This window comes from Palaemon carinicauda, chromosome 1 (genome assembly GCF_036898095.1).
Source record: "Palaemon carinicauda isolate YSFRI2023 chromosome 1, ASM3689809v2, whole genome shotgun sequence".
Lineage (NCBI taxonomy): Eukaryota > Metazoa > Arthropoda > Malacostraca > Decapoda > Palaemonidae > Palaemon > Palaemon carinicauda.
The window spans coordinates 68,779,866-68,792,594 of NC_090725.1; the positions used below are offsets into that span (position 1 = coordinate 68,779,866).

Sequence of the window (12,729 nt, forward strand, 5' to 3'; positions counted from 1 at the left end):
GAAGTCTGAGAAAAAAAAACTAAGGCTATCGTCTTTCCCAAAAACCTGATAGAGTAGGCATCAGACTCCAATTCTTCTAATTGACTAATATTCTTAATTTTGACAAGTGCAAAAAACTTCCCGGTCATGAAGAGGGGCTTGTCGAGTGTTAACATTTTGAAATTGACTAATATTCTCAATCTTGTTAAATTCAACAAAACTTTCTGGTTTGGAAGAGGGGATTCATGACTGCTGTTGAGAAGTATCCAATTGTCCAGACAAAATAGTATTCTTTTTCAAAGGACATGCAACCACTTGGTCAAAAAGGAAATAAGGCTACCATAATTTCCAAATAACAGATTAAAAAAGGCATCAGACACATCTTGAAATTGACTATTATTCCCAATATTGACAAGTTTACCAAAACTTTCTTGTCTTCAATAGAAACTTCTTGGCTGTTGCTGAGAACAAACAATTTTCCCAGCAGAGGTAACAACTTGTTGAAAAGGAACTCAGGCTAACCTCAATCCCAAATAAAGAACTAATTGAGAAGGCATATGACTCCAGTTCTTGAAATTGATCAATATTCTGAATATTGACATGTTCAACAAAATTTTCTGGTCTTTAAGAGGGGCTTCTCCAATTTTGTTGAGAACTAACCAATAATCCACATAAAAAAAGTTCCCTTTTCCCAGCATATGCAACTAATTGACTATACGGACTATCAGTCTTGTGAATATGTGAGGTGCTCTGCTCAAACCAACATATGCCACTAAACTGATAAACCTTTCTCTGAAAACACAAACCTGAGGTACTTTCATGCAGCTTTGTGAACTTGAACATGAAAATAAATGTTTTATAGGTCAATTAAAACCTTTCAATATTTCTTTTGAACCGCTTCTAGAACTGATAGTCTCTCCATGGAGAAACTGGTTAGAATTAGGAACTTCGAATTGAAAAACATCTAGATACCAGAAAAAGGAGCTAAAACTTCATCTATGGCTTCTTTCAATAACAACACACACTTTCTTTTGACCCACACCCTGGAATCAATGCAGCACATAACAATATATCTTATCTTCAATATGCTAGTCAATTGGCTTACAAATAAATAAAGTACATGAAAAATATAAAAGAAAAAACAGAAGACATAATACAACAAACTACACCAAATTAGAACATAATCTCCATGTTCAAGTAAGAAGTTGATTCTGACATGCAAACACAAATGCATATAACAAAACTCCCACCACAAAAGAAATGTTGCCTACAGAGGCTGTCATTACAAGATGAAAAATTATTCAAAATGGCTGCAGCAGGGATACTACTCGTTTTGCTCAGACAATTTATTCACTAGGGCCTCTTCCAAGTGGGAACAAATGGCTTTATGTCATTGTGAAATTTTTTTTTATATCTTAATTGAAGCTCTTCATTAGAGATTGAGTTACAGGTAAGTTTCATTAAAGTAATAGATAATTACCTGTAAAATTTAATTATTTTACAATTTTGGAGTCTCCATTCAAAGTCCATTAATTACATTCCCTTTTATGATGAAGATACTTTTGGGAATCAAGTTTTGTAAATACCTAGGTAAACCAGTTTAGAATTAATTTTCATCTTACCTTTGCTACTAAATAGGCAAGTAGTTTAAACACAAATCCTTTCAATCCACCTATTTTAGATACTATTTCAGTATATACGTAACCGGGATGAAGACTATTGGCAACAACACCTGTAAAACACAAAATATTAAGTAACCCTTTCCATAAATGTAAACATTCCACATTATGATCAAACAAATACTGTATAGACAATTAAAGTACAAAATACATCTTGATATAACAAAAGTCTTTGGCAATGTATTAGATCATCCCCACACTTTCACAAGGAATATGTCTCGACAAACTTATTACACCTCTCCATCAGACAACTACAGATGTAAGTCTGTTTAGATGAATTAGGAGGTGAGAAGATACAGTAAAAAATTAAAAAGGGTACAATCAAGTTCATACATATGGGTGTCATTACATAGATTAACGGCATCATCTACATTCTGAAATTAATTGAAATCCCCTTCAATTTCCCTAACTTCTTCAAAATTTTGCACAGTCTGCTTTGTTAAGGCCCAATTGCAATGATCTTTGAACACGTGGAACACCATTAGTATTAACGAGTGCAAGTTTATGGACATTTGTATAACTGTCAACTATTTTCCTCCAATTAAAATTAACATGACAATTAGTAGTAGTTATAGAAAGGTTAATAAATGACAGTGCCTGTCTGAAAGTGATAATATTTAAGTTTACCAGTGTTCAGATGCCTATACAGTAACCCCATTTTCTAATGATGTGATAAAATTAACTTTTGCTTTGATTGAAATGCCTCCCAACAAAATGTGTATAGTATTTATGGCTCCTACTATAGAAAAGGTTGAATTGGTAAATCAACTTGACCATATCACCAGAGAAGATATTTTCATCTGGTGAAAGTGTCCAAATTGTATGACTTCTAGAGTGATGAATCTCTACTGATGAAGCTTGAAGGGTAGTATTAAGATTTAATTGTATATAAGGAACATCATCATGAATATACAAGCTTCTGCCATAACTTTCTATCTGTGGAATAAATGGAGTTCTGTAGCACACACAATCTCTTGGGCAAAGGCTTTTGGTATTCAATATGCTCTCTTGATGGCACAAAATCAAGGAGAAAAGTCAGATATTAAATATTTGCATTTCTCATACTTGGCCTTGGGACCCTGACAATTCCCAACAATTATTTCTATGAACCTCCCCTCATGTTCATATTGCTTCTCGCTTGAAGTTTTTTTATATCTATGTTTACCCCCAAACCACAGAACAAATTTGCCATTTTCTTTCCTTCGAATAGATTTAGGTCTCCTGTACAGTCCTGACACAATCTAGCTGCTAGTGGTAATAACCATGGCTTGGGTAGTTGGTACTATTGATATTGATCAAATTAAAAGTTCCTAAAAGAAACTAATTTTCCGTGTAAAGAGAAATCCCGAGAGGATAGTTGTTTAATGCAGGGATGATGAAGCTATCATCATCGCAGCCATTTATGAATCTAATTTTGATAGCAATGAGCTTCAGAAACTGTTCATCTTTAGCTGCTACGTGAATTCTTGATCATCTACAGCAGTATTTCTAGAATTGTAATTAGTTAAATCACTTAATAGTTGCTAAAGGCTTGCATTTATTCAGAGAGAGGGTAATTATAGCAAAAAAAAAAAAATATATATATATATATATATATATATATATATATATATATATATATATACAGTAGGGTCCCGAATTAAGCGTGTTCGAATTACACGATTCCCCTTTTCCGCGATCGCTATTTTTCAAAAATAAATTTTCTGTATCTGCGAGGCTGTTCAAAGTTCGCGAGTCAAGCACTACAAAATGTATCAAATCTATTGTCTTTTTAAGTATATTGGTAGCCCTAAATACGGTGATTTATAATAAATGTTACAAAACAATATTAACATTACATTTCATTAACATAATTTCATAATGAATAGCCTATTTAAGGATAAAATTCCACATCAACAATGAAATCAACTGTTAACTGTGCGAGTCCAGCTGACAAAATGTAAACAGAAATGTGGTTACGTTCTCGGCAATCTTTATCTTTCTCCAACCTTACGATAATTGTAATGGTAGTGTTAATGATGGTATATTAAAGCATTATTTTTGTTTAGTACAGTATATTTAAAAGCCTTATTTTTCCCTCTGGGCGTTCAAGGTTTTCACGAGTAGACTGGGTTCGTTTATCGGCAGTGAATAGCCTAAACTTCGGTAACGAGTCGTCAATATTTTGTCATATTTTAAACAGTATACATTTGATTTGCAAACATTGGTTTTGTAGAGTAGACGGTAAAATAAAATCTACAGAGAGAGAGAGAGAGAGAGAGAGAGATTTGATGGCAGAAATCCCCTCTCTCTCTCTCTCTCTCTCTCTCTCTCTCTCTCTCTCTCTCTCTCTCTCTCTCTCTCTCTCTCTCTCTCCGTAAGAAATAAAACCATAGTTCACATATGGCAACTTGAGTTTAAGAATGAAATTAACATGAATATTGTTAGTTGTGGCGATCAATTCCTCGCTTCAGGGGGTACACGAAACAAAAACACGGCATTCAAGTACAACAGCTGATTCTCTCTCTCTCTCTCTCTCTCTCTCTCTCTCTCTCTCTCTCTCTCTCTCTCTCTCTCTCTCGTTATACAATACTTACAAATAGATGAAGAAACCAAAATCGGTTTTCTTGAAGTGTCAATTAAATACAAAACGAAAAAATTATACCGTGTACACATCCATTTCAATCATAGCTTAAAATACGGTAACCGATTTCGTCCGCAAACCACTATTTTTTAGGAAACACCATTCTATTCCAGAAAATTTTTACTCTTTAAATGTCAATTGCGCTATGAACCTCCCCTCATGTTCATATTGCTTCTCGCTTGAAGCTTTTTTATATCTATGTTTACCCCCAAACCACAGAACAAATTTGCCATTTTCTTTCCTTCGAATAGATTTAGGTCTCCTGTACAGTCCTGACACAATCTAGCTGCTAGTGGTAATAACCATGGCTTGGGTAGTTGGTACTATTGATATTGATCAAATTAAAAGTTCCAATCTAACCGATTTCGTCCGCAAACCACTATTTTTTAGGAAACACCATTCTATTCCAGAAAATTTTTACTCTTTAAATGTCAATTGCGCTATAATAAAACATGTACTTATGTTGTTAAATTTCGGGTGTGTTTTAAAAATCGAGTATTGCTAACTTATTTTTGTTTTACTTTTGGCTGTGATCACATCAGCTGATGTCTAGCTTCCGCGCGAATACAATAACAAAGAATTGTTTACACCATTTCTTAACTTATTCAAACCATCTATACAGTTAATATTACATAAACACCAATGTGTTATAACCTATCATATTTATTGTTTAGTACTTTAAAACCATCCCCCCCCCCTCTCTCTCTCTCTCTCTCTCTCTCTCTCTCTCTCTCTCTCTCTCTCTCTCTCATCGAACGTTATAGCGGTAACCTAATTGTTCGGTGACTTTAAAAATAGGCCTAGTACTTTCTTCTTTTACCTTTTTTGCATATGGATCCATAATTGAGGTGGGTACAAGTTGACTTATAACTGAAGTTAGGAAAAGTATTTTGGATATGGAAAGGACAATTATCTTGCGTAACAGTTTAGAATTATCGTAAGTTATCACTCTGTCATTAGCGGCAGTTTGCTATTGTGGATTAAACGCATAAGGAAAAAAAAATTTCCAGCTTTGCTACGAATTTAGGAATTTATATGGATACGGTAAGTAAAATACTTGTAATAACATAATGTTTACTAAATGTTTGTAATATCATTAGTTATGACTTAGATCATGTGTGTTTAATGCATTCGTTTGTTTATTATGATCGAAGATGGAGCGTAAACAAATGGAAGGTTTCCGTTTCAGGCGGCATCATAAAGAAAAACATTTCATAAATGGCATTCATTTCATTTATTTGAAAGTTCTAATAAAAAATAATTAGAACATTGGTAATACCAAATTCAACATATAATCAATACTGGTAAGATTGCTGTCGATGCAAAAACTAACAGATGAGTAAGTGCGTCTCTTTCTTCGTTATGATCAGAGATAAACGGAAACAAATCATTGGTTGTTTTTTTTTGTGCTTTTTGGCGTGTTTAGGAAACGCATGATATAAAATCGCCTTTATTTTGTTAATTCTGGATTTTCAATTATTCAACAAAAGCTAGTCTATAGAGTGATGGTTTTGCTATTCACCAGTTGTCTTATACAATAGATATGACAAACATTAAAATTTGTCTGTATTTTGGGTCGTGTTATAACGGGAAATATATGGTGTTTACACCTATCCTGGTTGTAATTTTAACTATTTTTCAAGTTAGTAGAACTTTAAAGTATATTAAATGTTTGATTTATTTACAAGAACAATTTGATATTATAAAGAAATACAGTATAGTACAAAGAAAGTATTGGAAATGGGTAGTAAACACATTTGAATAGGCAAATTGCTGGTTGCCATGTCCGCAATGGAATTATTTCTGTTAGTTGTGTGTTTCGAAATAAGCGATTTTCCATTTATACGAGGTCATTAATCGACCAAATTCTCGCATAATTCGGGACCCTACTGTATATATATATATATATATATATATATATATATATATATATATATATATATATATATATATATATATATATATAAAACACACTAAAGAAAATTCATTTAGTTACACGTTCATCGCAGGGGACATTTCCTATGTAGCTTATTAAAGTCACTTTTATTCCTGTACAGCATTCTTCTTAGACTGGCTGTAATATTCAAATTTATTAATCCATTTAGAAAAAAAACCTGTTAACCTCTCTCTTTAACCTTCGTAACATAATTTACGGCAAGAGTATTACTGTAAAACTCTGGATGGGTGTGATGGGTCGTGCATGACCTGTGTCAATGCACAATTTATTTTCCCTATAAATATCGTCAGTAATAATTGCAGATGATGCCAATATACTGCGCGCTTCAGTCGTGCCAGGATCCACAATCATCTAGCTCTCTCCCTTGTCCTATTTCTGAGTTTGCTAGGAGTCGAAGTCGACTCTATATAACCTAAATAGTGTGATATAAAAATCAAAGTTTTTACATAATAACTTCATGTGCAATTGTGTTTAGACTTGCACTGTGTAAAAAAGGATTGTTGGAGTAAGTGTGAGGAAGGTGCATATACCCCATGCATGACTTGGGTACTGGCTCAGATGCCATAAATTTCCATATAATCTATTTTACTTTGAATGTTAATTTCTATTTCTTTTTTGAGATTTTTCTTCAGTTTTCATCAGCCTGGGCCAAACGCCAAGTTTCTTTGGGCTTTGAATTGGCTGATTATATATGACTTTATTCCAATTGTTGTTGAGAGACAACCACTCTTGTGAATACTTGAGGATCCATTCTCAAACTGAAACATAGTCATCCGAACTGTAAAACCTTGCCATAAAACATACACCACTTAAGGTAACTTTCATGAATTTTGGTAAACCAAAACATGGAAATAATCCCCTACCAAGGGAAGTGAAAACACCCAATCTTTCCTATAAACCAGCACTAGAACTGACGATGGGGACCACATGGAAAACCTGTTTAGAACTAGGAACCTGCTGAGTCTACAGCCTCTTGTAGCCTTTGGTATCAGAAATGGACAATTTCAAGACCCTGGAGAAATATCGGACTAAAACCTTTGTTTCTTTCAATAACAACATACTGTACAATACATATTTCCTTTTGAATAATCTTTATCTTCTCTGGATTGTGTTGGTTTGAAGTAAGGTTATGGTAAAGTGGATAATGGGGGATGCAAACTGAAAGGCACTTGGTAGCCATTCCTTATCACTACTACTAATCACTGGTCTAGCAGAAGTACACCCTAACTGCATGGAACCCAGACAGTCTGACTTCTAGTTTTTGCAAACTGTTAATGTCATTTGGTTGCCTTGTAAACTTCTTTCCCTGTTAGATATACAGTAGAACATTAACCCCAAGTACCATCCACGAAAAAATCTTTCATCACTTCTATACTTACCTCCATCACTATGATTTTTTAATGAGTGATAAACGGTAGATGGACCACAAAACTGATTGGAATGTGACCGTTGGTACGTAGGTTGGGCATGTGCTACGTGTAGAACTTGAGTAACTAAATAACTGTGCTCTAGAATTTACTAGATCTCAGTAGAGAGAGAGAGAGAGAGAGAGAGAGAGAGCCTTATTGCCTTATTGCCTTATTTTTTGTTTGGGTTCCCCCAGGTCCCTCAGTGTGAGGCACCTCGTATATCCACCAGAGAGTTGCTAATACATCTTCCGGTGTATTTTGCATCTTCCAGTCTTGGATGGTCTGGGATGCATCTTAGGTATTTATCGAGCTGATTTTTAAATGCATCTACGCTCACTCCTGATATGTTTCTTAGATGAGCTGGCAGCACATTAAATAGTCGCTGCATTATCGATGCTGGTGCGTAGTGGATTAATGTCCTGTGCGCCTTTCTCAGTTTACCTGGAATGCTTTTTGGCACTATTAATCTACCTCGGCTTGCTCTTTCTGATACTTTAAGCTCCATGATGTTTTCAGCAATTCCTTCTATTTGCTTCCATGCTTGTATTATCATGTAGCGTTCTCTTCTCCTTTCTAGACTGTATAGTTTTAAAAATTGCAGTCTTTCCCAGTAATCAAGGTCCTTAACTTCTTCTATTCTAGCAGTATAGGACCTTTGTACACTCTCTATTTGCGCAATATCCTTTTGGTAGTGTGGGTACCATATCACATTGCAGTACTCGAGTGTACTACGCACATAAGTTTTGTAAAGCATAATCATGTGTTCAGCTTTTCTTGTTTTAAAGTGTCTGAATAACATTCCCATTTTTGCTTTACATTTAGCCAACAGTGTTGCTATTTGGTCGTTGCATAACATATTCCTATTTAAAATTACACCAAGGTCTTTAATTGCTTCCTTGTTTGTGATTGTCTCATTATTAGGTCCCTTGTATGCATACACCATTCCTTCTCTGTTTCCATAATTTATTGATTCGAATTTATCGGAGTTAAATACCATCCTATTTATCTCCGCCCATTCATATATTTTGTTTAGATCTCTTTGTAGTGAGTTCCTATCTTCATCACAAGTAATTTCTCTACTTATTCTTGTGTCATCGGCGAAACTTCTCACTACGGAGTTTTCAACATCACAGTCTATGTCTGAGATCATAATAACAAATAGCAGTGCAGCTAATACCGTACCTTGGGGCACACCAGATATTACCTGGGCTTCATCTGATTTCTCGTCATTTGCAACCACTATCTGTTTTCTGTTTTGCAGGAATTCTTTTACCCATTTTCCTATCTTTCCCACAATATTATGCTTTCTCATTTTTTTCTCCAATATGTTATGGTCTACCTTGTCAAAGGCTTTTGCAAAATCTAGATAGATCACATCTGTGTCTTTTTCATTTATCATATTATTGTATATGTTTTCATAGTGAGCTATCAGTTGGGTCTGTGTACTTTTTCCAGGTACGAAACCGTTTTGACCCATATTAAACAAATTATTTTTGACCAAATGGTTCATTATTTTCTTTTTTATTACCCTCTCATACACTTTCATAATATGTGATGTTAGACTAACAGGTCTATAATTGCTTGCCTCTAGTCTTGATCCACTTTTGAAGATAGGGGTTATATAAGCTAATTTATGTTTAACATATATCTCGCTCATATCTATACTCTGTCTTAGCAGTATTGCAAGTGGCTTCGCGATAGTGTTTGCAGTTTTTTTTAACAAAATCGCTGGAACTCCATCTGGTCCGGCTGCCGATCCATTTTTAATTTCGTTTATAGCCGTGACAATATCTGCTTCATTAATATCTATATCCGTTAGATATTCAACATTTTCTTCTCTCATTTCTGTTTCATTATTCTCATTCGCAATTCTTGGCGTGAACTCACTCTCATATTTTTCTGCTAATATGTTGCATATTTCCTTTTTTTCATTCGTTAGCCGTCCTTCAATTCTTAGAGGGCCTATTTCTATTCTCCTTTTATTCATCTTTTTTGCATAGGAGTAAAGTACTTTGGGGTTTCTTTTTATATTTTGAAGTGTCCTTTCTTCTAAGTCCCTTTTTTCATTTTCTTTCGACTGTATAATCTTTTGTTCTGCATTTTCTATCTTACATTTTATTTCCCTCATTTTCCACACATTTTTTTCTTTTGCAAGATTTTTCTTCCACTTTTTAATTTTCTGAAATAAGATCCTTCTGTCTCTTGGTATGCACGTCTTTTGTTTATTGTTTTTTTTCGGTACATATTTTTCAACAATTTTCTCCAGTATTTTGTACAGTATATCCGTATTTACCTGTATATTATCACTTATAAATACATTTTTCCATTCTTTATTCAGTTCTTCATTTATTTCTGACCATTTTATATTCTTACTGTAAAAGTTATATTTTCCATATCCTTCCCAAAGTTTTGTGCTTTTATTAATTCTGTGATCACTTGCTTTGGAATGAACTATCAATTCTATGACATTGTGGTCTGAAATTCCCGTGTTATACACTATTATTTCTTTAACATAATTCACCTCATTCACAAATACTAGATCTAGGACATTTTCCTTTCTTGTTGGAATGTGGTTTATTTGTTGCATATTATGTTCTAATAGCATATCTTGAAGCTTTTCAAATTGCCTCTTATCTTCTGCGCTACTATTACTATCTTTTTTATATGTATACATACAACCACTTTCTTCTATCCGTTCTTTCCAATCCACGAAAGGAAAGTTAAAATCTCCGGATAGGAGTATATTCCAGTCTTTATGGTTTCTACATACAGTATATCATCTATTTTTTCTATTATTATGTCAAACTCCTTAGTGTTTGGGGGTCTGTAAACTACAATATTCATTAGTTTTTCAAATTCAAATTCTACCGCAATCAATTCACATTCTGTGTTGCTGTATTTTTCACATACTTTTCCTTGATTTATGTCTCTTCCATATATTGCGGTTCCCCCTTGATTCCTATTTTTTCTGTCTGATCTATAAGTTTGGAAACCCTTTATCTGGTCATCACTGCCAGTCTCTTGGGAATACCATGTTTCACTTATATTTAATATATCTATTTTTTCAATTTGGGTTAGTTCTTCTAAGAACTCTATTTTCCTTTTGGAGTTACTCGTGACTAAACCCTGTGCATTCATTACTATTATGGTTTGTGTTTCATCCCCATTATTTAATATTGGTAATAATATGGATTCTCCCATGCTTCCTTCCTGTTCTGATATGATGTTCTTTTCTTCATTTCCCGGAATTCTGCCATTAAAAAATCCAACTTTTCTATTATATTTGCTCTTTCGCCTTCATATTTATTTGTGTGTGTATACCTGCAACTGTCCCCATATCTGCACCAGCCCCTGGCATTATAGATGCATTCTTTGTAGTTGGGCTCTAAATGTGCAGGTTTGGGTTGAAAGCCCTCATATCTTGGGGCTCTTGGTTCAAAGCGCGGTTTATACACGGCCTGCTTTTTTGTTTCTTTTTTTGTTTCTTTTTTGCTTTCATTTTTCTTTTCAGTTTGCTGAGTTTTCTTACTTTCATTCATGGTTGCAGGATGCATATATCTACATTTTTTGTTGTAAATGCATCCTTTTCCTTCTTTTAGGTTTTTGCATATTTTTGGATGGAGATCTCTGCATTCGTCTCCATATCCGTCTAAATACGCACATTTACCATATATTTCATAATTATGGCATATCTTTGGATGCTTGTAGTAGCATCTTTCGCCAAATCTGCAATTCCCTCTTTTCAGCATATTGCAGACTATATCCTTCTTTTCTATTTTTTCTTGTTCTTGCTCTTCCCTAAAATTATGTAGGTCCGGGTAGAGTCTCTTGGGTCTATTATTTGTTTCCATCTGGTAATTTATTTCTTCATAAGTATGTTGTTGGATGGCATCATAGGTTATATCAATGATTTCTTCTGCATCCTTACACATATCCTGTTCATTGTTCTCTTCTTCTTCTTTTTCTTCTTCTTCTTCTTCTGTTTCTTCTTCTTCCTCTTCTTTATCTTCAACTATTTGCAGATTTAGTCTCGACTTAATTATATTTTCTATCCAGACTAAGCATGTTGAGCAGAATCCCAACATATTTGGGAGAGAGAATCAAACTCTTTTCTAATGGTTATGCAGAATTGTTAACTACTTATTGAATTGTTATACCACTTGTTGCGATAACTAAGTAGGAAAAACTACGGTAATTCCTTTCTGTAGATAAGGCAGAACTTCACAACTTCCTTAGAGCTTATTTTCAGTACAGTATAAAAATTGTTTTACAGAGTTATGTGTAACAATTTCTTTACTAAATCTGCTCCTCTGTTCTTTCCAACCCAACGCATCTTCTGGATAGGAATGCAAAACTTTCCTTCATTTAAAGAGTTTAACATTTACTGGCTGGTTTGGAACATATGCATGTATATAGCATAACTGGTTGGCTGGCAAGACCATTTGATAAAAAAAGCATTGATGGTAGAACTAGGAAATGCAATGAATCAGAGCTGACGTTGTCATGTTCATGACATGCTTAAGCTCATGAACACTAGGCCTACTTGGAATCTACAAAACCCAAGGCAATAACTGTTATATTTTTATACAGTAATGTACTAGATTAGAGATTCCATCATTCTTCAAATATTGTCTATCATATGTGTTACATACAAGTCACTACAGATCTAAGTTCCCCTTTTGAATGATCTAATCCAAACTTTTAAATTTTCGATGACCAAACCATCTACCTGGCTTACAATAATAAATGTATCCAAAAGTGTGGGGAAAGATACTAAGAAAGGGAAAGTTGGAGTATTTAATAATCAATTTCTAAATCAATGTTTCCCCTATTTTTTACCTCATTTTTGTATATGAAGTATCAAACTCAGTCAGCTTCAAATAAGAAAGCATGAAATCTTATAAAACACTAAACTAAATAAATTGAAAAGTAAACAAATAGTCAGTAATGAACATACATCGAATGAGGATTCCAGTTCTCCACAATTAGCTTATTCAATTTGCAATATGCAGACACTAACGATATAAAAACTACATTTTTTATCAACATAAAAGTGAACTGAAATAAAAGGTCTATCTTTGT

General features: G+C 34.0%; 1 protein-coding gene across 3 annotated transcripts in view; it reads right to left on the reverse strand.

Moving 5' to 3' along the window:
- The window catches only part of LOC137648750 (retinol dehydrogenase 13-like), a 1,058,070-nt gene that overhangs the window by 527,509 nt on the left and 517,832 nt on the right, over positions 1–12,729 (reverse strand). For all 3 annotated transcript variants that reach the window (XM_068381836.1, XM_068381853.1, XM_068381843.1), the window contains one exon: positions 1,602–1,711. In XM_068381836.1, coding sequence (XP_068237937.1) covers positions 1,602–1,711 — 110 coding nt within the window. The remainder of the gene's footprint in view (positions 1–1,601; positions 1,712–12,729) is intronic.